The sequence below is a fragment of the Odocoileus virginianus genome, chromosome 4 (genome assembly GCF_023699985.2).
Source record: "Odocoileus virginianus isolate 20LAN1187 ecotype Illinois chromosome 4, Ovbor_1.2, whole genome shotgun sequence".
NCBI classification, from domain to species: domain Eukaryota; kingdom Metazoa; phylum Chordata; class Mammalia; order Artiodactyla; family Cervidae; genus Odocoileus; species Odocoileus virginianus.
The window spans coordinates 80,456,769-80,482,447 of record NC_069677.1 but is presented as its reverse complement, the minus strand read 5'-3'; the positions used below and the strand labels follow the sequence as shown (position 1 = coordinate 80,482,447).

At 46.0% G+C, this 25,679-nt stretch overlaps 1 protein-coding gene across 3 annotated transcripts in view; it reads right to left on the bottom strand.

Moving 5' to 3' along the window:
• Nucleotides 1-16,724, bottom strand: part of UBASH3A (ubiquitin associated and SH3 domain containing A) — a 37,944-nt gene extending 21,220 nt beyond the window's left edge. For 2 of the 3 annotated variants that reach the window (XM_070466812.1, XM_070466813.1), the window contains exons 1-6: nt 16,569-16,724; nt 14,350-14,403; nt 9,808-9,994; nt 7,165-7,363; nt 2,509-2,678; nt 1,002-1,210 (exon numbers count right to left, since the gene is read on the bottom strand). In XM_070466812.1, the coding sequence (XP_070322913.1) occupies nt 1,002-1,210; nt 2,509-2,678; nt 7,165-7,363; nt 9,808-9,994; nt 14,350-14,403; nt 16,569-16,681 (932 nt within the window). In that variant the 5' untranslated portion in view covers nt 16,682-16,724. The remainder of the gene's footprint in view (nt 1-1,001; nt 1,211-2,508; nt 2,679-7,164; nt 7,364-9,807; nt 9,995-14,349; nt 14,404-16,568) is intronic. The other variant, XM_070466811.1, reaches the window with a different exon arrangement.
• Nucleotides 16,725-25,679: the final 8,955 nt, after the last annotated feature.

Here is a 25,679-nt window from a genome sequence, read left to right as displayed (position 1 = left end):
CTCTGCAGTCACTCGTGGTACCAACATGCTGTGATTTCATTCTGGCTACTGGACCCATTGCCATAGCCACATCCAAAAAATTGTGCTTCTCTGGAATGACTGGTGTCCTTGCTCCCGGGATGACTGTGATGGTTTCGTGGAAGCTGTGTCCCGTTCCACGTTGGGTGTGGGAGGGCTTGGAGCCTGAGTCCAGCAGCGTGCACGGTGGGCACAAAGCTTGGCTCCAGGCTTGTCTGACTTCTCTCCCTTTGACCCAACATCCTTATATTCTTTTCTTTAAACTTAAAATTGATTATCTTATATTTTGAAGAAGTAATGCATTTCTAAGTTTCAAAAATTTTAAAAATTATGCAGTTGTAGAGACCTAAAAAACCATTCTCCCAATTCCACCTTCAACCCTGCAGGGTAGCACTGTTGGAAGTTTCTAGAGGTTTTCCCTTCCAGGAAACTTTTAGGCATAAACGTGCATTTAAATATATGTGAGTACAGATGATCATGTTTTAATTCATCTTTTCCCCACAGTTAGTACCATCCTATACACATTGTTCTGCAATTTACCTTGTATTTTTTTATATCAGTGCGTAAATACCTCCTCGTGATCATTTTTATAAACCTCAAGTTTTCTATTGTATGGGCCTATCATAATTGATTTCAGTGGCTTATTTTTAATTTAATTATCTCTTCCACAGTACTTGCGTGCTTCCATAATTTATCAGGTTCGAAATAAGAAAGTGTATTTTGTAGTCCTCTGGGGATTATGGTCTCAGAAAAGTTTTATAGAGTAATCGATGTCTTCTGAATGTTTTCAGTGGAAAGCCAAGAATTGGTCAAGACATTTATCAGATGCCTACAGGGATAATGCTGCCAGCATGGAGCAGGCCATTTTCACTGATGGTGGAATGATTTAGAAACATACAAGCACTGGGAACACTGCTTCCAGACAGACACTGTCTGTGACTCCAGGAGAGACATGTGGGTTGCGGGGCGGGGGCGGCACTCACCTGTGTCTCACCCAGGTGTCACACTCGCTGGCTCGCTCCGTGTAATTCTCCGGCAGGAAGCCCCGGCAGCCCGTCCGCTGCGAGATCCCGATCACCCAGCCCTCGCTGGCTTCCTCCTGCTGCGTGGGGTCCACAAAGATGTAGTCGCCGGGGCTGAGCGTCAGCTCATCCACGTTCTGGGGTTTGTACTGGAACAGGACCCGCAGGGTCTGGAAAGGAGGTGGGAGTCTTCAGATCTCGAGTAAGGACAGGTTGTGTCTCCAGGACACACCCAAGCCTTCAGCTGATGACAGTGCAATGTGACCAAAGGATGCACAGACTTCTTGGGAGAGATTTAGAAATGGGTATTGGTATCTACCGGTCATGTCTCTGTCTCTCTCATCTATCTACCAATGTATCTGTATTTCTGCTCACTCACTCATGTTCCCTGGTGAAGGAAATGGCAACCCACTCCAGTACTCCTTTCTGGAAAATCCCATGAATGGAGGAGCCTGATAATCTACAGTCCATGGGGTCTTGAAGAGTCTGACACGACTGAAGTGACTTTGCAGCAGCAGCAGCAGTCACGTCCCATTCTCTGTGACCCCATGGATGGTAGCCTGCCAGGCTCCTGCCAGGCTAGAAGGAAATCTAGCCATTTCCTTCTCTGAGGAATCTTCCTGACCCAGGGATCAAACCTGAATCTCCTGCATTGGCAGGCAATTCTTTACCATTAGTGCCACCCATCTATCATCTACATAACATCTATCAATCATCTATCATCTATATTTCTGTATCTATTATCTATCTATCCATCATCTACTAAACATCTACCTGCCTGTGTATCCTCTATCAATTATCTATCTATACCTATCTAATTATCTGTCTACCTACCTACCTACCTATCTCTGTTTACTTATTTCTTATGTGAAAAATCTCAAAGCATAACCAGATGTCACATCCACCCCCACTGGAGTGAGGTTATTTATAGCTTCTTTCATGTGAAGGAACACAGTGGGCTCATTTATACTTGTTCCATGGGTCTGAAAAGGAGTATAACAAAACCTTCTAAACCAATCAATCCCACGGGGAGGAAGTCCTGCACCGAGGCATCACTGAATCACTAAACAAATTAATAAGCAACATAATGCATTCATAAATCTTTGCAACAGTCCATTTTTAATACCAGTCGCATGGGGAGGGAGTCCTGGACTGAGACTTCACTCAAGTCTCTATTTAAACAAATTAATAACCAACATAATATATTCATAAATCTTTGCAACAGTCCACTTTTAATACCAGAAATGTTCCTTTTTTCCCCTCCAAATTTCTGGATTTCTGCAACTCATAAACAAAAGAATGTTAATTCCAAAATGCAGGCAACAAAATGATTTTCAAGAAGGGATTCAATTCTTCCTTCTACAGAGATACCTCCAGCCAAGGGCTCTTGGGGTCAGGGCTCTGTCAGGCAGGCAGCAGCTCACCTGATCCCAGGGTGGGGGACCCATTCCAGCCTGGGCTTACCCACCTGATAGTGTACAAAGCGCATGTCCCGGGAGTAGAGCGCAGCCGTCCACTGGCACCTGTGGCCGGGGTTGATGGCTCTGGCCAGCTGCTCCAGCGTCCTCTGGTGGTGAGGGTAGAACTTATGGGCCAGGGTGAGATGCAGCTGCTTGGTACAAGGCTTCACTGAGCAGTCTGTGAAAGGAGGCACATGGGCACCTTGACCCAGATGGCCGCACTGCATGCCCAGGGCTCCCTGTCCAGGGCGATTATGCGACCAGGGTGGTGGTGCAAATGCCTTTAGCCAGGGTCCTCCTATCTCTGCCCATCCTCACCCCCGCCCTCTGCACCAGCGCTTTCCCGACAAGGCGAGGACTCGGCCCAGATGGGCCGCTGCATGGAGGTCAGTTTGCGAAGGAGATGGCTGGGAGCATGCACATCTGAAGGTGAGCAGAGAGAGTAGAAAAACAGGTTTGGGGGATATGCTTGGGCGGGGGGCGTCTATCAATTTGCAAGCTAGTTGCTCCAACAACTGATTCAAATCTCCCTTGTCCCCTGGGATGCACGTTACTCGGTGGCCTGGATGGGTGGGATCCCAGCCAGATCATGGGTTTTTTTTTCAGTTGCCAAGTCTCTGGAAGATAACACCTCAGCACCTCTAATATCCGACTGGCTTTGTGAAGCAGGAAGACTTTGGAGCGGCCAGGCCCTGGCTTTTTTGAGTGACCTCTGTCCTCGGGGCCCCAGTTTGCCTGGTCCTCATTCCAGGGCCCTCAGGTCAGTGGGCGGTGGTGTCCCCGAAGCAGCCAGGATCTGATTTCAGCCAGGCCACAAAGCAGCTCTGTTCTGGGGAGGCAGTGATCAGTGGAACTGCATAGACTTGGGAATCAGATAGACCTGACTTTAGTCTCATCTGCCCCATTTGGCAGGTGACCTTGGGGAGCGTCTTGGTCTGACTAAGCTTCAGTTTCAACAGCGACAACCTGAGGGTGAGGATTGCTGGGCTGTCCTGGGAAACCAGCCTCTTAACTGTGAGGTCCCCCAGAGACTTGCAGTAGATGTTAGTTGCATGCTTGCTTCCATGCTCAGAGGCTTCAGTCGTGTTCGACTGTGTGAACCCTGTGGACTGTAGCCTGCCAGCCTCCTCTGTCCATGGGATTCTCCAGGCAAGAATACTGGAGTGGGTTGCCCTGCCCTCCTCCAGGGGATCTTCCTGACCCAGGGATCGAACCTGCGTCTCTTAGCGACTCCTGCATTGGCAGGCGGGTTCTTAACCACTAGTGCCACCTGGGAAGCCCAGATATTAGTTACCCACGGGCAACGGTGAGCCCCACACAAAGACCTGTCCTCAACTGAGCAACGCCAATGACGCACTTCCTGGAGCCCAGACTTGGCGGCCCCACCAACGTCTTTATCCTCTGTCTGAGACTTTGGTAGCAAAAGAGAAACTGCTGAGGTCTCCATGCCCCAAGCTGCGGGGGTTGAGGCGCCCGAAATAAGAGAGTGTGTGGGTGGCAGGGAAATTCCTTTTCTCAGGTGTTCCAACTGCAGTGGGGAGGGCTGTCTTGCCGCGGGTGAGTCAGCACGGCCTGGGAAGGGCCCGCCACGGTAGTCATCCAAGAGATCACCGAGTCACCGGCCTTCTGAATGGGCACTTGTGTGTCTTCCCACCATGGCCCATGCCCCTGAGGACTGTGCGCTGGGCAGGGACACACGTGCCGGCAAGGCCCCCGGGAGCTGTGATCGACCCCTCCCGACCCAACAGGGTCAGGCCCAGGGCAGCGGCCATGGAAGGCAGGGCAGAACCAGCTCAGGGTTGGGTGATGGACAGGGGGTCAACACCAGCTCTCGAAGGACGTGGGGCCAGTCAGCAGGAAACCCAGGTGGAGCAGGAGAGGACTGGACTCCAGGGCTGGCTGTAACACTCACTGGCTCGGGGACTTTGTCAGTTTCCTGGGCTGATGTCACAAATGACCACACACTGGGCGGCTTAAAACAATGGAGATTTGTTCTCACGGTTCTGGAGCTGGAAATCCAAAACCAAGGCGTCAAGGGCCGCCCCCTCTGAAGGCTCTCGGGGAGGTCCCTCCTTGCTTCCTCCAGCTCCTTGGCTCGTTGCCACGTTACTTCAGTGCCTGGCCTCTCCTCTGTGTCCCTGTGTTTCCTCGTCCCACAAGGACGCTGGTCAATGAACTTAGGGCCTGTTCTACACTAGTGTGACCTCAACTACTTACATCTACCAAGACCCTATTTCCAAAGAAAGTCCTTTTCGGAGGTTTTGGGAGACGTGAATTCTAGGGGACACTTTTCAGCTCACGATAGTGACCTCAGGCGGGTCGCAGCCCTTCACAGCCCTTGGTCACTCCACTTTTAAAATGAGTGGCCATTGAGAGTCACTTTTGGTTGGAGGCAGAGGGTTGTGAAAGTAAGTGAGGCACTGTTTCTGTGTGAAGGCTAGCAGCTGACACATTACATCCTGAAAAGAGCCACATCATCCTTTTAGAGACAAGGGGACTCCAGAGTCATCATCTGAACTCAGGTTTGCATAAAGGAGACCACTCCTCACAAATGGCAACTCGCTCCAGTATTCTTGTCTAGAAAACCCCATGGACAGCGAAGCCTGGTGGGCTACAGTCCACGGGGTCACAAAGAGTCAGACCTGACTGAGCAACTGAGGACTCCTCAAAGACATGGATAAGTTTATAACTATCTGGAAACTATGATCCCAGACTCATCAAGCCAGCCTCCTGGTGGAAATCTGGGGAGGATGAAACTATTCATGTGGCCAGGATCGAAGTTCATACCCGTCTTAGGGGCAGAGGGGGGTCCTCCCATCAGGGCACCATGATCTCTCCGAGTCTCAGACACAGCAAACTCAGCAGTGCCAAGCACCTCTGTGTTCTAGGACCACTAGGACGTTCCCAGACATGTTGCACTGTTTGAAGGGTGGGCCCAGTCATTCGAAGAGAAAGAAGACTCAAGGGTCAAGGGTCAGAGGACAGGATTCAGGGTCACATCACCAACCAGGAATGAGGGAAAATTCACACCTGAGAGCAAATCCAGAATGCTTCCCACTAAACCCCAGCTGGAGCCCCAGTCCCCAGACCAGGGCTGCTGGTTGAGAAAAGGGAATTTGGCTGATTCTCAAAGTGAGTCTAGGCATTCACCTCCCCCTCATCCCCCTACCAAGAGGCCAAGGAGACTAGACTATGCTCATACCTAAAAAATATAAAGAAATCAACCAGGACTTGTGTTTTACACACAGCGCTGGCCCCTTGAGGACAGGTGTCCCGGGTGGGATGTGGGGCTGGGGGAGGTACCCCAGCCTGCAATGACCCCCCAGGGGCCGTTTCCCAGCAGCTGAGTGTTTTGAAAAACCACATCAATTCGACAAGGCTTTTCTCACTTCGAGAAGAGTCCTCTGCTTGCTTGGAGTCTTTCTATTTGCTCACTTTTCTTAAAAATTAATTTTTTTTGGCATATCAGTTCAGTTCAGTTCAGTCGCTCAGTCGTGTCTGGCACTTTGTGACTCCAAGGACTGCAGCACGCCAGTCTTTCCTGTCCTTCACCATCTCCCGGAGCTTGCTCAAACTCATGTCCATTGAGTCGGTGATACCATCCAACCATCTCATCCTCTGTCATCCCCTTCTCCTCCCGCCTTCAGTGTTTCCCAGCATCGGGGTCTTTTTCCAATAAGTCAGTTCTTCGCATCAGGTGGCCAAAGTATTGGCGTCTCTGCTTCAGCATCAGTCCCTCAAATGAACACTCAAGACTGATCTCCTTTAGGATGGACTGGTTGGAAAGCCCAGAGTCAGTCAGTTATGCATACACATGTATCCGTTCTTTTCAGCTTCTTTTCCCCTATAGGTCATTACAGAGTATGGTGTAGAGTTCCCTGAGCTACACTAGTTGTTGTTTAGTCGCTCAGTCGTGTCCACCTCTTATAGCGAGTGACTCCACGGACTTTAGCACACCAGGTTCCTCTGTCCATGGGATTTCCTAGGCAAGAATACTGGAGTGGGTTGCCATTTCTACCTCCAGGGAATCTTCCCAACCTTGGGGTTGAGCCTGCATCTCCTGCACTGGCAGATAGATTCTTAACCACTGAGTCACATTGGAAGTCCCATACTATACAGCAGGTTCTTACTGGTTACCTATTTTTTTGGAGTAATGTGTATATGTCAGTCCCCATAACCCGGTTCATCCCTTCCCTCTTCTTGGTAACCATACGTTTGTTTCCTACATCTGTGACTCTATTTCTGCCTCGTAAATATGGTCATTTGTGCCTTTGTTTTTTTTTTTAAGATTCCACAGATCAGCGATATCATATGGTGGTTGTCTTTCTCTGTCAAACTTACTTTACACAGGTTTCTGAAGGGCATTCTGGCATTTTATGGAGGTTCTAGGTAATTGTTAAGCCTCAGGCTAAGGCTAAGTCATAGTTGTTGGCCATAAAGGGCCAGGGGAGGGCAGAAGTGACCTGGTGATGGGGCAGGCACCCCCGTGTCCCGCCACCAGACTAGCCCGCAGGCTGACCGTCGCTGCCCTGGGGAACAGCCTCACTCTTGCGGCCCTGGGCTCCACCCCTAGCATCCGAGCGTGGTGAGCTCAGCCACAGGCACAAAGGGACTCTTGTCTGTAAACCAGGGCTCTGCGTGCACCACCGTCCAGGGCTGCCTACCTGCCAAGATGGAGGCTTCTGTGGCGAACATCACAGCAAATTCCCGGATGATGTCTGCAGGGCTGTCGTCCACAAAGAAGCCCAGGTAGCTGATGGAAGAATGCAGGACCAGAGGCACGGCCGAGGGGAACACGCCCAGGGTCCTGTCCCCGGCTCTCTTCAGTGCCTCGTATAGACACTCCACCTTCTGGTCCTCGCACTGAGGGACAGAGACAGGATGGTCACCTGTCACCTTAACTGATGAGAACCAAGCAGCCGTAGGAGCCTCTTTTCTGCTCACGACACTGTAACACAATTTACCTGGACCCAGGGTTTGGGATGATGGGTCTGTTCTATAGCTGGTCCCCAGTTCCTTATGTAATTCAGGTCAGCTCTTATTGGAATAGAATAGCCTCTAAATGCCCAGGCAGGAAACCCTGGGTCCCTTGAACTTCATCCCTCACTCTATCTTGAGTTGACCCAACCCCCCCATATTGCACTCTGAGCCCCTCTCCCACTCTGGTGCACAGATGTGCTCAGCACTGCATTATTGGCTTCTGGGGGGTTCCTGTAGGCTCCATTGAGGCAGTCCTGGGGTGTGCTGCTCAGAACTTAACCTACTGAGGATGGTTGTAGCCTATTCCTTGGCTTTTAGCCTTCTGACTGGGCAGCAGGCCTTGCACTTGGCCAGTGATTGAACCGACCTTGTCTACAAGGGTCTCTTCTGATGTGGTCTTGGCTTATAGGCTCCCCATCAATCCCCACTGTCACCCACACACCCACTCTCTGACCACACAGCTCCTGGCTCAGTGAGGAAGACTCCATGAGGCTATGGGGGACCCACTCCAACACAGCAACCCCCATGGGGAGTTGGCTGATTCCTCCTCTCCCCAGCAGCAGGCACCCCCTGGGTTTCCCATAGCCCTCCTTGCTCTCTGAGCTGTGAACCTTATCATTGTTGTTAACACACACCCGCAGCTCCCCACTAACCAGGAGCTCACTAAATTCATCCCTGCCATATCTCTGCAGCCCTCACAGGCCTGGAAGGCATGGGATATACCCACAGGGCACTCAACTCATAACCGCCACATGGATGAACATCTCTTCACACGTATTTCTTGGCCTCAGGTGTGTAACCTTGGAGCATGGAGCCATGTTATACACGGAGCTGCAGTTGACGCCACCGTTTCGTGGCTGTATGTTCTTAGAATCAGACAGAGTGAATTCCTGTTACACTCCACTGCTGGCAAAGGACCCTCAGCCTCTAGGGCGGGGTGGGGGAAAGTGGGGCAGCTACCTTGGGAGAAGGGAACTGTGTGCGTGATGTGTGTATGCGTGCACATGTGCCCACGCCTCAGTGGGCTGTGAGGAGGAGCTGGATCCCCAGGTCAGTTCCCTGGTGGTCATGATCAGGCACATCCATTTTTAAGGTCATGTTCAGAGCTGGCTTGGCTGCCACTCCTTTCCCTGATGAGCTCCCAGGACAAGCCACAATGGAACCCGAGGTCACAAATGCCAGCGACGTCCAAGCAGGGTGACCAACTCACCCAGCTTACCTGGGACTCTTCTGGATTCAACACCTGGGAATCCCTCCCCACCCCATGGCAAATGAGGGTGTTTATCAGGGGCTCTGGGAAGCACTGCTTCTCCTGGGCATCTTCTGGAAACCGTCCTGCACAGGTTTGCAGCCCCCTTTTTGTGCAATGCACAGGAGCCTGGATCAAAGGACTCCTTGGGCCCCAGTGGGACTCTGAGAGATTGCTGACATCAGAGCCAGGGTGGTGTGCCCTCGCTACATTTTTCTGGTCAAGAGCCCCAGTGGTGTCCTTCCCTCCTCTCATTTTCATGTCTCCCTCTCGTCCTTGAGCAGTCCAGGTCCTTCTCACCTTCCCAGGACGCCTGTAGAACTGCCTCTCTGACTTCTTCTGAGTCAGAGAGCTGATCCCCAGGGCAGGAAGAAGTCCTGCATCTGTGACTGGCCAATCTGTTCACTAATTGACCCATGGCAGGTTTGTGAAGCCCCCACTCAGGCTGAGGCACCTGCTAGTCTCTGCATGTACAATAGTGAGCAAAGCCTCCTCCCTCCCTTGAAGGTTTCAGTCCAGTGAGGGATGCCAAGTTGCATCAGACACACTGCCATGCAACAGGGAAAAAGCCACTAGATAGAGAAACGAAAGGATGGTGGGAGCGCAGAGCGCAGCAACGCTTCTAGCTGGGGAGATGTTGCTGTTTAGTCGTTGACTCTTTTACAACCCCATGGGCAGTAGCCCATCAGGCTCTTCTGTCCATGGGATTTTCTAGGCAAGAATACTAGAATGGGTTTCTATTTCCTTCTCCAGGGGATCTTCCCAATCCAGGGATCAAACCTGCATCTCCTACAATGCAGGTGAATTCTTTACCACTGAACCATCAGGGAAGCCTGCCTGGGGAGGTGGGGAAGACTTAAAAAGGGAGAGGATAAATGAGTTGGGTTCTGAAGGATGAATAGGAGTTGACCAGATGAAGATGAGAAAGAAAGTAAAGGCTGTCTCATGCAAACATCACTGTGGTGGACCACTCTATGAAAATAAACCCCTTTGTTTAGCCCCATCACCACCTAGGTATTACAGGAAATGACTCGGCTGGTATGTTAATGAGAATTAAATGTGCCTTGGGCCAACTCACCGTGAAGAAGTCACAGAGCGTTATGTGAGGAAAGACCTCGTGGGCTCTGTTCTTGGCGCACTGCCGCCTGCTCTCTCTCCAGAAGTCTTGAAGCTTGTCCAGCAGGGGACCCGTGGGACAGAGGAATAGGGCATACTCCTGGGGGATGGGGTCGTCCAGAGAAGGGTCATTGCAATGGCAGTGTAGCCTGCAAGAGAGGAAGGGACGCTGTCACCTGGCACTGTGGCCAAACGAGTCTTTCCCCACGGAGGGCAGAGGGCAGTGCTGACGGTGACTCAGAACGACCGGCCCTGTGTAGGGCACCACGGTGTCTGGGCCCAGGCAGAACTCGCCGAGCACAGGGCTGAGTGTGATCGCAGCGGAGCCGGGCATCCACCCAGGTCTCTGTGCTGTGCTAAGCTGCTTCAGTCGTGTCTGACTTTGCAACCTCAAGGACTGTAGCCCACCAAGCTCCTCTGTCCATGGGATGCTCCAGGCAAGAGTACTGGAGTGGGTTGCCATTTCCTTCTCCAGTGGATCTTCCTGACCCAGGGATTGAACCTGCATCTCTTATGTCTCCTGCATTGGCAGGCAGTTTCTTTACCACTAGCGCCACCTGGGAAACCAGGTCTCAGACCCTGGCTAGTCTGTCCCAGGCTAACAACCAAGACAAGGTGAGCAGGTGACCAAAATACTCAAAACCTGGTTTTCTAATGGTCTCTCTGGGTCAGATATCTCCTTAGGGTTGAAGTTTTCTGGGAAAAACCTGCATTTTAATTTTATCTCAGTCTTCAAATTAAGTATAAACTTCAAAGCCCCAAAGACCTGGACAGAACTTAGGTAGCTACTCTATTTTCTTCCAGTTCAGAAACTTGTTTCTTTTCCTTTGGCTGCTGCAAGCCTTAGCTGCGGCACGTGGGGTCTTTGGATGCGGCGTGTAGGCATCAGCATTTGTGGCTCGTGAGCTTAGCTGCTTCTAGGCATGTGTGATCATAGTTCATCCACTCCACTGCAAGGTGGGTTCTTAACTACTAGGCCACCAGGGGAGTCCCAGAAAGTTACTTTAAATACTATGAAAGATGACATGCAGCGCCCAAGTCAGGTTCATCCTCACCAAAAATAAAAAATGAATAAAACTGAGGCAACCACGAGATACCACTTTTCTCACTTGTAAAATTAACAGAATGGCTTTCAGAGGATTAAAGCTATGCTTCATTTTGTCAATAGTGCCCAGAGACTGAAGGATGAATCTCTACAATCTTTACATAAAGCAATTTGTCAAGATGTATCAAGGGTGTTAAAATATCCCTTCCATTTGAACTAATAAATCCTTTCCAGAAACTTATTCAAGGCAAAAAGTGTAGATAACACTGCATGTATAAAATATTTATTATACCATTATTTATAACAGGAAAGAAGGAAAAACTACAAAAGTGATAATAACTTAATCATGTAGTCACTGGAAATTATAATTCGGATAATTTTTGATGGCTCAGAGAAGTGCTTGTGATATAATATTAAATTCAGAAATCAGGGTACAACCACTGGAGAAGACATGAGATACACACAAATACTTTCTTCTTAACAATAAAAAAACCCCAAGGAGGAAGCTTTGCTCCCTTTATCATAGCTCACTTATCCGCTCTAGAAGAGGAAATCTCAACTCTTAATCTGCTTTGTTTCCTTATAGACATTTAGGTAACAGGTGCATAGATAGCACTTGTGTATATTATTTAAATCATAAGCTATTGTTCAAATTATACTACAACTCGCATTTTTTACTCAGCAATATGTTTTTGTAATTTCTCCCTGTTGATACACATACATCTGATTATGTCAGAGTGAAATTTCTAAGGGCTATAAAACAGTTCATACTTCATCCATCCACGCCACTGATGGACAGTTAAATTGTTTTCTTCTTTTAAAACTTCATAGCACTGTGATTAAGATCTTTTCACATTCTTTATTTTTTTTTGGCTACTCTCTAAGGGGGATTCTAGTTCGCTAACTAGGGATGGAACCTGCAAACACTGCATTGGAAGCAGAGTCTTAATCACTGGACCAACCACCAGGGAAGTCCTCTGCACATTCTTTTTAGGATCTTTGTGTTTCTCCAAGGAATGCGCAAAGACATGAACTGCCAGGCAGCGTCTACCCCCATTTTCAGTGTTGATATTCATCCCAAATTGCAACCAGGAAAGTGAGAGAGAGACCACCTTCCCTTCATCCTCACCACCGCTTGAAGCTGCCTTTTGTTGTTAACAGCATCCTAATTTGCACCCCCCTGATTACCCGTGAGGTTGGGCCACTCTTTCAGAGTCCAGGGGACTCACGGTCTCCCTAATCCTTGGTGGGTCTGCTGGTGTGTCTGACTGAGTCACTACCAGCAGGGACCAACCACGACTTTCATAGCGGTATGTTCGTTTTTTAATTCCAATTTGGCCACTGACTTTAAAATAAACTCAAAATGGATTAAAGATCTAAATGTAAGACTAGAAACTGTAAAACTAGAGGAAAACATAGGCAAAACACTCTCTAACATAAATCACAGCAGGATCCTCTATGACCCACCTCCCAGAGCAATGGAAATAAAAGCAAAAATAAACAAATGGGACCTAATTAAACTTAAAAATTTTTTGCACAACAAAGGAAATTATAAGCAAAGTGAAAAGACATGCTTCAGAATGGGAGAAAATAATAGCAAATGAAGCAACTGACAAAGAATTAATCTCAAAAATCTACAAGCAACTCCTGCAGCTCAATTCCAGAAAAATACACGACCCAATCAAAAAATGGGCTAAAAAACTAAACAGACATTTCTCCAAAGAAGACATACAGATGGCTAACAAACACATGAAAAGATGCTCAACATCACTCATTATCAGAGAAATGCAAATCAAAACCACAATGAGGTACCATCTCACACTGGTCAGCATGGCTGCTATCGAAAAGTCTACAAACAATAAATGCTGGAGAGGGTGTGGAGAAAAGGGAACCCTCTTACACTGTTAGTGGGAATGCAAACTAGTACAGCCACTATGGAGAACAGTGTGGAGATTCCTTAAAAAACTGGAAATAGATCTGCCATACGACCCAGCAATCCCACTGCTGGGCACACACACCGAGGAAACCAGAATTGAAAGAGACACATGTACCCCAATATTCATCACAGCGCTGTTTATCATAGCCAGGACATGGAAGCAACCTAGATGTCCCTTGGCAGCTGCATGGATAAGAAAGCTGTGGTACATATACACAATGGAATATTACTCAGCTATTAAAAATAATGCATTTGAATCAGTTCTAATGAGGTGGATGAAACTGGAGCCTATTACATAGATCGAAGTTAGAAAGAAAAATACCAATACAGTATATTAATGTGTATATATGGAATTTAGAAAGATGGTAACAATGACCTTATATGTGAGACAGCAAAAGAGACACAAATGTAAAGAACAGACTTTTGGACTCTGTGGGAGAAGGCGAGGGTGAGATGATCTGAGAGAATAGCATTGAAACATGTATATTATCATATGTGAAATAGATCACCAGTCCAGGTTCGATGCATGAGACAGGGTGCTCAGGGCTGGTGCACTGGGACGACCCTGAGGGATGGGATGGGGAGGGAGGTGGGAGGAAGGGTCAGGATGGGGAACACATGTACACCCATGGCTGATTCATGTCAATGTATGGCAAAAACCACCACAATATTATAAAGTAATTAGCCTCCAATTAAAATAAATTAAAAAAGAAAAAAATAGGCAATTCAAATAAAATAAAATAAAGTCAGCCTAGTCCAGAGGGTCCTGGGTGTTTCCTATTTTCCTCTACAGGGGTTGCATTTTTGCCCTTGGCCTAGAGTTTTTGGAGGAGGAGGGGGGTCTTGCTGAGGACACGCTGAGCCCCTGGTGTTCACCATCCTGCTCTGGGGACGGCCCCCCAGCTAGTGGGACCTGGGGTTTCTGTTTGATTTTCTGCAGCTATTCCAGGGTGGAGCACGAGGGGACTTCCCACTGCGGGACAGAATGATGGCATCACAGCACATGAGGGCGGGCCCAAGTTTTAGAGAACAGGGTGTCCTCTTTGATTCCTGGGGCAGGAGATCAAGGCTTGTAGCAGTGGGAGGCTGGCAGAGCCGCAGGGCCGGAGGCTGGCAGGGCTGCCTGGAACCCTGAGCTCCCTTGCACCTGGCACCCTTCAGGTGCAACGTGCCAAGGCCTGGGGGCTTTCACCACCGCCTACCAGTTCTCCCTCCATCAGAGGTGGAGAGTGGCGACCTTGATTTCACATCAGCAAAAATATCTCTTTCTTGTTTATTCAATAAACCACATGAATGTTTTTCTTCATTGATAGTCACATTGGGATCAGATCAGAATTTTAAGAAATCTTAAGAAAGCATTGTTCAAAGTTTTCTCTCTTTTGTTTTCCGGTCTAGCTGGGGGCTTTTTACTGCTTTCCCTGGGCACCATGGGCTGCATGGAGGTGCCCGCCTGCCCAGGGGATCCTGGGGACCTCCCAGCTCCCCTGCAGAGACCCTACAACACCTGCAGGCCCCCCACTCACCAGTTTGATGCCTCCTCTGCCGTCTTCCTTCCAGTGGCTGCCAATGCCTTGAGCCTGTGTGAGGCAGAGCACAAGGAGTTCTCAGAATGCTAACTTTCATTCTTTGGAAAAGGTTGGGGTTGGGGGGGGTGGTGTGTTCCGGACCTTCAGGAGGGACTCCAGGGGGCTGGATGCTGAGACCTCAGAGTGGGATGCAGTGCCCAGGCCTCCACCCTCTGTCGCAGCATCACTGTGGTTTTGGAAACACAGACTGCTTGCATCTCTCCACTCCTACCCATGATTTCCCTTCCCTGGCCCCCACCCCCAGGCCCTGGCATGGAGACCAAGGGTTCATGTCCTGAGGTTCACCCATGCCTGAATCCCACCTCCCTGACCCTCCCCCATGCACTCTCAGATCTTCAAGGCAGCCGTGCAGGGCCATGTCCCTGGGTTGTACACGTGACTCCCTGACCAGATGCCCGAGGGGAAAGGGCACAGGGTCATCCAGGCTTGGCTCAGGTGTTCTTCCTCCAGGAAGCCCTCCCTAAGTGCTCAAGGAGGTTGCCCGTGCAGCTCTCCTGTGCTTCCCCATCAGACACATGGTCACTTTGCCCCTCATCTCAATGGGCTTGTGTTGCCCGTCTGCCTATCCAACCATCTGCAAGCTCCCTGGGCTTAACCGTGTCTTACTCATCCTTGAAACTGGGATGTATGTACAGTGAATTGAGTTTAACCGAAGGGGCCCAAACTAGACAGAATGAAGTTAGATGAAGGCAATTCATCCTCAGAGTTAGCCTGGATATCGCCAGGAACCTGAGATGGCCACGGCCCAGTGGGGCTATTTCAGAGGATGCTGGTGGGGCTGAGGACACCTGGAGAGGTTAGCAGGAGACTTACCAGGGTGCTCCCACCCACCCCAGGGAGACGTTTAAAACATGTTTCTCCACCTCCAATGCATAGCGAATGTTTAAACTGGAAGGAATACGGTTTATTTTGGTCACGCCTTGCGGCACATGAGATCTTAGCTCCCCAATCAGGAACTGATCCCACACCCCTTGCATTGAAAGTATGGTGCCTTAACCACTGGACCATCAGGAAAGTCCTTAAATTGGAAGGAATTTTCAGTATGCGTCCAACGGCAACTTCAGTCACATCATAAAGAGTGAATTTTACAGGCACCGGGACTGGGGTTCCAGCCCTGCCCTTCCACTACCTTCCTTTTCTTTCTTCTATGCCCTTGTCTGCACCTGATGGATGGTGCCCAGGATGGTGTCCAGCCTACGGCAGGCACCCGCACATGCCTGATCCTGTTCCTGTCTCACACACCCCGGGTTTACTATGAACGTGATGTGAAAACAAAGTCTTGATTTGGGTTGGGGAGAAAAGGGGTCCAGCCTCAGTCATTCCGCGCAGTTGGGCAGGGGTTTATTATCTGTTTAAGGCAAGTTTGATCCCTCCCACATCCACAGTCACCTAAGGGGACTTCTGATGTATTTTCCACGTGAATACAGGCGCAAAAAGACCAGATCTAAGAATAACGTGGAAGCTGCCCCCGCTGTCAGGCTCAAAGCTCATCGTTCTGGGGGGATCCTCCCCTGCAGGAGGGCATGGCCACCCACTCCAGTATTCTTGCCTGGAGAGTTCCATGGACAGAGGAGCCTGGCAGGCTATAGTCTACGGTGTTGGGACTAACACCTTCACCTTCCCTCTCTGGCGGGGATACTCAGGGTGGAGTTGTCTCTGTGTGGCCCTTCTCCTGAGATCACATCCTCCCTGCCCTGGGGGTTTCTTAACCATTTCAGTCCATTATCACACAGTCAAGATGCCTTACCCACAAGGGGTTTCTCTGCACTTTTAGAAGTAACATTCCTGTGTATTTCAACAGCTCCCAGCATCAGAGACTGCCCCTGACCGAGTTAGGGGCTTTCAAAACGAGTCTCAAAAGCCATCTGTGATTATCCAAACTGCCCACAGAGGGGGTACAGCTAGGCATCTCCAAACCCTGGTTCCAGTTTCACAAACTTCAGGATCCCACCATTACCAGACAGCAGAGTTTGTCTTTAAAAGGCAAAGCTCGTGTCATTTATAAAAGCAGAAAAGGCCTCATTTTGAGATGAATCCCGAGCCTGCAGGGTGCACGCCTTGACAGGAAGTCAGGGCTCTGAGCCGCCTGCAGTTCTGTGGCCACAGCAGGGTCAGCCTGGGGTCCGGGGAGCCGGACCAGGCCGGGCGGTACTCACGCAGTGTGTGCCGGGAAGCCCATGCCCAGGAGGGGGTCCAGGAGGGAGGGGGTGCTGCGGCACTTGACTTTGTTGAAGACCTTGGCATAGAGCTGGGTCTCGCCCGCTGCCATCGCTTCCTGCTACAGACTGAGGCGAGCAGATAAAGCTGAGAGGCTGAGGCTGAGAAGAAAACCTCAAGCCCTTTCTGATCTTTCTGACAAAGCTAATATCCTGTTTGCATGAGATACTGCTTTTCAGAGTTCTCTTTGCAGAGTGGGGGTGCAGGGTCCACCAAGCCTCTTCCACAGTGGGGTTTGGGGTCAGGAGGTCATGGGATCGGCCTTGGTTCTGACTTGGGCTGCACTTGGGAGGAGTCTGCCTGGCATGGGTGGGGAGGGAGGCTGGGGGAAGGGAATCCGGGGTGGGATTCTCTACTGGGTTGGCAGAAGCGTGAGCCACCTGGATCTTAGTTTCCCTATCTGTAGAAGACATTAAACTACACTGTATCTGTTGTCCCTCATAGTTCTAAGATTTTTGGCTCTTTGGTTCATTGACTTCTTTTCTGTAAAAACTTTATGAAGTTTAACACGCATGCAGAAAAGCTGATGAATCCTACATGTACAGTTCCTTGCGTTTTCCTAGTCAACTGACCTCCCCAATCCTCCAGGACCAGCAGTAAAACAGAGGTCCTCGACCTGAGAATTTTGGCCCCCATTCTCTGGGACCACTGGTATTGTTGGGAGACATTTTGATTGTCACAACCAGACGAGGGGGTGTTTGCTAACGGTGCCTAGTCGGGGGAGGCCAGGAATGCTGTAGCCTACACAACAGCAAAGAAGGGTCCAGTGCCAAAGCTGAGATCCTCTGTTCTAAACATCATCAGAACCTTGGAAGCCCCCTGGGCCCCAGTGCCCCACCCCCAGCATCCTCGTTTTCTCCTCCCTCTCCCACTAAAAGGTAGCTGTTGCTCTCACTTGTATATTCATTTTACTCATCTTTGAACCTGACAGAAACAGAACTGTATAGTATGTTCTCTTCCATGTCTGGTTCCTTTTGCCCAAAATCACGAGCATGAAATTTATCCATGTTGAGAGTAACCGTATTTCACTGTATTGCTGTATAGTGTACCATCAGATAAACGCAACATGCTTTATTTCTCTAGTTCTCAGTTGATGTACATTTGGGTGCCTTTCAATTTTGCTGCTTCGGACATTCTTGGTATATTTCTTTGAGCACCCAATGCACGCATTTCTGATAGGCACCTGTCTCAGGTTGGGATTGTGCGATCACAGGACATGTGCATCCTTCATCAGACACTGCCAAGCAATTTCACTCAGCAGTCATACCAGCTCACCCCCTCGGCAGCAGTGGATTGAAGCTCCTGCCCACACTTGATGTTATCAGTCATGCAGCCAATCTGGGGGTGTGTCGTGGTATCTCACTGTGGTTCTAAATTTGCATTTCCCCAGAGGGCGATGACATGAGCACCTTGAGACGGGTTATTGGGCATCTGGACTTCCTCTTAGGGGAAGGGCCTCTTCTACCAGTCCGCCATTTTTTAATTGGGTTGTTTGGGCTTTCTTATCCATGTGTGGAAACTCTGGAATCTTTTGTTGGATGACATCATTTATTATTTTATTTTTAATTAATTTTTAGTGTTTTATCATTTTTAAAAGATTTTTTATTTGGGTATCATTGTTTATAATGCTGTGTTTCTGTGGTACAGCAATCACCTATACGTGTAGGAACATACCCTCTTTTTTGGATTTCCTTCCCACTTAGGTCAACACAGAGCAGTGAGTTGAGTTCCCTGAACTGTGCAGTAGTTTCTCATTAGCTATCTATTGTATACATAGTAGTGTGTGTATGTATAAAGCATCTACTTCTGCTTCATTGACTATGCTAAAGTCTTTGACTCTGTGGATCACAACAAATTGTGGAAAACTCTTAGAGAGATGGCAATACCAGACCACCTTACCTGCCTTCTAAGAAATCTGTATGCAAGTCAAGAAGCAACCGTTAGAACTGGACATGGAACAACAGACTGGTTCCAAATTGGGAAAGGAGTACATCAAGGCTGTATATTATCACCCTGCTTTTTTAACTTGTATGCAGGGTACATCATGTGAAATGCTGGGCTGGATGAAGCACAGGCTGGAATCAAGATTGCCGGGAGAAATAGCAATAACCTCAGATATGCAGATGATACCACCCTTATGGCAGAAAGTGAAGAGGAACTAAAAAGCCTCTTATGAAAGTGAAAGAGGAGAGTGAAAAAGCTGGCTGAAAACTCAACATTCAAAAAACGAAGATCATGACATCTGGTCCCATCACTTCATGGTAAATAGATGGGGAAGAGTGGAACCAGTGACAGACTTTATTTTCTTGGGTTCCAAATTCACTGCAGATGGTGACTGCAGCCAAGAAATTAAAAGACGCTTGCTCCTTGGAAGAAAAACTATGACCAACCTAGACAGTATATAAATAGCAGAGACAATACTTTGCCAACAAAGGGGTGTCTAGTCAAAGCTATGGTTTTCCCAGCAGTCATGTATGGATGTGAGAGTTGGACCATAAAGAAGGCTGAGGCTAAAGAATTGATGCTTTTGAACTGTGGTGTTAGAGAAGTCTCTTGAGAGTCCCTTGGACTGCAAGGAGATCAAACCAGTCAATCCTAAAGGAAATCAGTCCTGAATATTCATTGGAAGGACTGACGCTGAAGTTGAAGCTCCAATACTTTGGCCACCTGATGTGAAGAACCAACTCATTAGAAAAGACCCTGATGCTGGGAAAGATTGAAGGCAGGAGGAGAAGGGGACAACAGAGGATGAGATGGTTGGATGGTATCACTGACTCAATGGACATGAGTTTGAGCAAACTTCAGGAGATGGTGAAGGACAGGGAAGCCTGTTGTTCTGCAGTCCATGGGGTCACAAAGAGATAGACACGACTGAGCGACTGAACTGAACTGAATAACTTTTTCTGGGCTTCCAGCTCAGTGGGTAAAGACTCCTACTGCAATGTGGGAGACGCAGGAGACTTAGGTTCGGTCCCTGGGTTGGGAAGATTCCCTGGTTGAGAGCATGGCAACTCTCTCCAGTATTCTTGCCTGGAGAATCCCCATGGACAGAGGAGCCTGGAGGGCTACAGTCCATGAGGTCTGCAAAGAGTTGGACACGACTGAAGTGACTGAGCACATGCAATAACTTCTTCCAAGCTGTGGTTTGCTTTTTAAACATCTCTTAGTAATGTCTTTGGGTGGAACAACATTTAATTAACTTAGCAATCTTTTCTCTTATTGTTAGGATTTTCTACATCCTGTTGAATAAATCACTGTTAATACAACACGGATGTTTATAGTCTCTTATGTTTTCTTCTTGGCACAAGCTTACAACTCATATTAAGCTCTACTATCCATTTGAATTAATTTAATATATGGTGGGAGGTAGAGGTGAAAGTTCATTTATTTCCCCACGTTTTTCTTCATTGAAAGGAGTGTCCTTTGCCCAGTGAATTGCAGGAGAATGTTTACTGTAAGTCAGTTGATTGAATATGTATCAGCCTGTTTCTGACTCTATTACGCTTTATTATTTGATTTGTTCAATTTTGTGTCCACATTACACTATTTTAATTACTGCGGTACTGAACCCTCTGATATTGTCTCCTCCTTCAAGGTTGTCTTGCTGCTCTACACCCTTTGATTTTTCATATAAATTTAAAAGTCAGGTTGCTGTAGTGAGCCATTGGAAGGTGCAGAAAGACTCTCATATGTTGCCATACTGGTTCTCAACAAAGAGGCCAATGTAATTCAGAAAGTGTTAGTCACTCAGTCGTGTCCAATGCTTTGTGACCCCCTGGACTGTAGCCTTCCAGGCTCCTCTGCCCATGGGATTCTCCAGGCAAGAACACTGGAGTGGGTTGCCGTTCCCTTCTCCAGGAGATCTTTCTGACCCGAGGATCGATCCTGGGTCTCCCACATTGGCAGGCAAGCTTTTTACAGTCTAAGCCTTCAGGGAAGCTGATGTAATTCATAGGGGAGAGGATAATGCTTTCAACAAATAGTGCTGTAAACTGCATTTCAGTATGGAGAAAGTATGAATCTCAACACTTACTTCACATCATGTCCCCAAATTAACTCAAAATGTACGATGGACCTAAATGTAAAAACTAAAACTGTGGAACTTCTAAAAGAAAAAAGAAATCTTTCCTATGTTGGAGATTGCCAAGTTTCCTTAGTACATAAAAAGCATAAATCATACAAGCGGAAAATTGATAAATTTGGCTTCAAAATTGAAAACATTTACTCTTTAAAAGACATCATAAGGAAAATAAAAAGGCGATGCACAGACAGGGATAGGATATCATCATATACACACCTGAGAAAGGACTTAAATCCATAATATAATATAATATAATATAATTGTATATGTATCTACTGTGGGTATAGTAATGTTAGTCATTCAGTCATGTCCCACTCTTTGCAATCCCATGAGCTGTAGCCTGCCAGGTTCCTCTGTCCATGGGATTCTCCAGGCAAGGATACTGGAGTGGGTTGCCATTCATTTCTCCAGGGGGTCTTCCCAACCCAGGAACCAAACCTGGGTCTCCAGCATTGCAGGCAGATTCTTTATCATCAAGTCACCAGGGAAGCCCAAAAATGAAAGTGTTAGTTGCTCAGTTGTGTCCCACTCTTCATGTATATATATATATATATATATATATATATATATATATATACTTTTATCAATAATAAGAAAACAAACAATCCAGTTTAGAAACAGGCAAAAGATCTAAATGAACACTTAAAAGAAGATACAGAAACGGCTATTGAGGATGTGAAAGCTATTCAATATCATTAGTCATCAGGGAAATGAAAATTAAAACCACAATGTGATGCTGAATACACTTACTGTGCTGTTCTTAGTTGCTCAGTCACGTCTGACTCTTTGCATCCCTATGGACTGAAGGCTGCCAGGCTCCTCTGTCCATGGTGATTTTCCAGGCAAGAATACTGGAGTGGGTTGCCACGCCCTCCTCCAAGGGATCTTCCCAACCCAGGGATTGAACCCAAGTCTCCCACATTGCAGGCAGATTCTTTACAGTCTGAGGGAAGCCCAAATACACCTACTAGAAGAGCTAAATTTGAAAATACAGACAGTACCAAGTTTTGGCAAGGCTGTGGAATAATTGGAACTCTCATATGGTGTTGGTGGGAATGCAAAATTGTCCAACATTTTGACATTTGAGTTTCTTGAGTTAAACATACATTTGCCATATGACCAAGTCATTCCTAGCAATCTTCCAGGGAGAAATAAAGATGTATGTCCACTAAAACTTGTACCTGGACCTCCGTGATGGCTTTATTCATAGGAGACCCAAACCGGAAAAAATTCAAATGTCCATCAGCTGGTGAATGGATACACAAATTATGGTATATTCAATCAATGGGATGACATTTATCTATAATAAGGAACACACTGTAGATTCATGCAATATCATGGATGAATTTAAAAGAACATTATGTTGGCTAAAAAAAAGCCAGAAACAAAATCATGCTATATGATTTTATTTAAATGAAATGCTAAAAATAATAAAACTAATCTATAGAAACAGAAAGCAGATTAAGTAGTTGACCAAAACTAGTGTATTTAGGGGCTTTGCAGGATAATGGAAATGTTCTATTTCCTGATTTGGTGGTGACTATATAGGCACATAGATCTGAACTAAACACTTTGAATGACTGAACTAACACTTAGGATGAATGCATTTTATAGTGTGTAAACTAAACCTCAATAAAACTGATTTTAAAAAAGGGAAGAAAAGGAATCCAAAGGACAATAAAAAGCAGTGTGCCAATTTCCACCAAAAAAACAAAAAACAAATCCTGCTTGGATTTTGTTTGAGATTTTGCTGACTCTGTAGATCAGTTTCAACAATACTGAGTCTTTCATTCCATAAATATGGTCTATCTGTCTATTTAATTTCTCTTAATAATACTTTATAGTTTTCAGGGCTTTATACTTCTGTCATTAGGTTCATTCCTCCATGTTGTTTGTTTTTGGCACTATTGTTTAAAGATAATTTCTACTTACATTTGTTTGTTGTCTGTGTATAAAAACATGATTGATTTATGTGTACTGACATCACATCCAGTAATCTGACAGAGGTCACATTAATTCTAATATTTTGTAGATTCTCTTGAATTTTATATGTACACAATTATGTAGTCCTCAAATAAGGACAGTTTCCCCCTCACTTTTTAATCTTTATAAACTTCATTTATTTAATATTTATAACTTTATTTCCTCTTCTTGCCATATTGTCTGGCAAAGACCTCCATAAAAGTGGCTTTTTGGTAGGTAGTCTTTATCAAATAAAAGAAATTCCTTTTCACTCCTGGTTTACTGAAGTGTGTTAAAATGTCACTAATAGATATTAAATTTTATCTTATGCTTTTTCTGCATCTGTTGTGGTGATCATATTGTTTTCCTTCTTTATTCGATAATTATACGAATGGACTTTTTTTAAAACTGGCAAATTAAAATAATTTTATTAATCCATTTAAAAATAACAAAAATAAACCATTATATGTTAATGTAAATGTCATATTTTGGTGACAGAAAACTATATTTTATAAAACAAAAAAATTACTGATAAGATTGGCATGTTTTACATTTTTGCAAATCTCTTTAGTATCCAACTTAACATTAGAAGACACCTGAATTCTCACTTCTGCTTCTGCATTCAAATCAACATCAATATTTGTTGTTCTGGTTGAAGTATATGAAGAAAACCTGGCCTTAGAGAGTTTGATACCAATGGACTCTTGAATGTTAAATGGATCTTATTTTCCAAAGATAAAACCTCCTTGGCCATAATATGTTACCCTTTTTATATATTGGTGTGTGCATGCTCAGTTGTGTCCAACTCTTTGCGGCCCCATGGAGTAGCCCGCCAGGCTCCTCTTTGAATGGGATTCTTCCAGCAAGAATACCGGAGTGGCTTGCCATTTGCTCCTCCAGGGAATCTTCCTGACCCAGGGATCAAACCCATTTCTCTTATGCCTCCTACATCAGCATGCAGGTTCTCTAACACTAGCACCACCTGGCTTGCTGGAATCAATTTGTTAGTGCTTTGCTTAAAATTTTTGCACCAATAATTGTAAGTTAGCGTGGCCAATTGTTTTCTTGTGATTTCCTTGTCAGGTTTTGTCAGTAGAGTGATCAACTCATTCTGATTGACCTGTGAATTTCTTGGTCTTAGCATGAAAAATTCCCATCCTTGGAAACCCCCTCGGTCCCAGGAAGATGAGGGGTCAGTTGGTCACCCTAAGGGTCAGCGTTATTCTGCTCTCATAAATAACTTGGTAGGTGCTATCGCTTTCCAAGTTCTTGAGTTTTTGTAAGGTTGATATAGTTTCTTTCTTAAATTACTTGAAAAAATTTATCAGCGAAGTCATCAGAGCCTTCACCTCTTTTGGGTGAAGTGGCTCAGATGGTAAAGTATCTGCCTGCAATGAATGCAGGGGACCTGAGTTCGATCCCTGGGTGGGGAAGATCCCCTGGAGAGGGGCCTGGCCACCTACTTAGTATTCTTGCCTGGAGAATCCCCATGAACAGAGGAGCCTGGCAGGTTGCAAGATTCGAACACAACTGAGTGACTAACGCTTTCACTTTCACTTTAAACTGTAGATTTGATTTATTTAAGTGGTATAGGACTAGTCTTCTTCTGTTTTCTCGAATTGTTTTTCAAGGAATTTGTGGCTCACATAAGCTCATCTTATGTGAGCTGCCAAAGTTCCAGGCACTTCCAATTGTTACATAATTTCCGTGTCCATATTGTTGATCTTAAGAAAATACAAGTCAGTTATTTTACCAGCAAAAATGGGTTCATTTGAGAATAACAAAGAATTGCAATTTGGGACAAGCAAATCAAAGTAAAAATCATGGACAAGTCCAGTAAATAAAGGAAAGGAACATTACTTTATAGCTGAAAAAGAGGATGTTGGGAGGGCTTATTTTGAACTAAGTCCATTGGAGAAAAGTGAGAGTTCAAGGTGATGATGGTTTCTCATTGGCTGAGTTACCGAGTTGGTCAATTCCTTGAAGAAGATGCAGTGTGCATCTTTTCCTGCTGGGGCCTCATTACTGGTAATTCTTTCCTCTTGATGATTCTTCTGTTGGGGTCTGTTATTGATAGTTCCTCCTGAAATTGGCATTTCTACCTGTATGTCTGCGAGAGCTCCCCCTTCTGGCCTCTCAATTCCATTTTAGTGAGGTTTCCCTCTATTAATTTTCACATTTTGCAATATTGATTCGATTATTCTTAGATATTTGATTATAATTGATGCACTGTAAATTATATCTTTTTGAAATTTCATGTTCTGATTCTGTTGCTCAGAGATCAAAATACTATTGGCTTCACATTATTTTATATTTAAATTATATTCACCAGTCTTGCTTGACTAATTTGTTAATTCCAATAGTTTATCTTTAGAATTTTAAAGATATTCTATGTGCAGAATAATTTTGTCTATTAATGAATAGTATCTTTATTTCTTTTTATTAGCCAGTACACATTTTCTTTTAAAAATTCTCCATCCCTTGCTTACTTCTTTCCTTCTCTCTTTTGAAACTTCCTCCCATTATTCCTTTCTTTTTTCTTCTCTTTTTTCATCTTTTTTCCTTATTCTTTCTTCTTCCTCCTTCCCTCTCCCTCCTCCTCCTCTTTCTGGTTTTATTGCCCTGGCTCACATATCAAATATTGAATACATATAATATATATCTATATATAGTGAATCTCCTCATATTGTTTTCCATCTCAGGGGAAAAGGCTTTCATATTTCACCTTTAAGTATAAAATGTTAGAATTATATTTTAAAGTATTATCTTCTTCCTTGGAGGACATCAAAAGATGAAATCACTTCAAAATAAAATGAATTGCAAATCTTACATTTGAACATCTGAAAAGAGACAAAGCTTGCTACCCAAAGGGAAAAAGGCAGTTTGGACTCTGAAATACAGCTTCTACTCAAACACATTTTTCTCTTCTAAGAGTGAAACACTTTTGGAGCAATGATGATTATAACACTAAAATATATATCTTTTTTATTTTTTTTTAAAACTTACT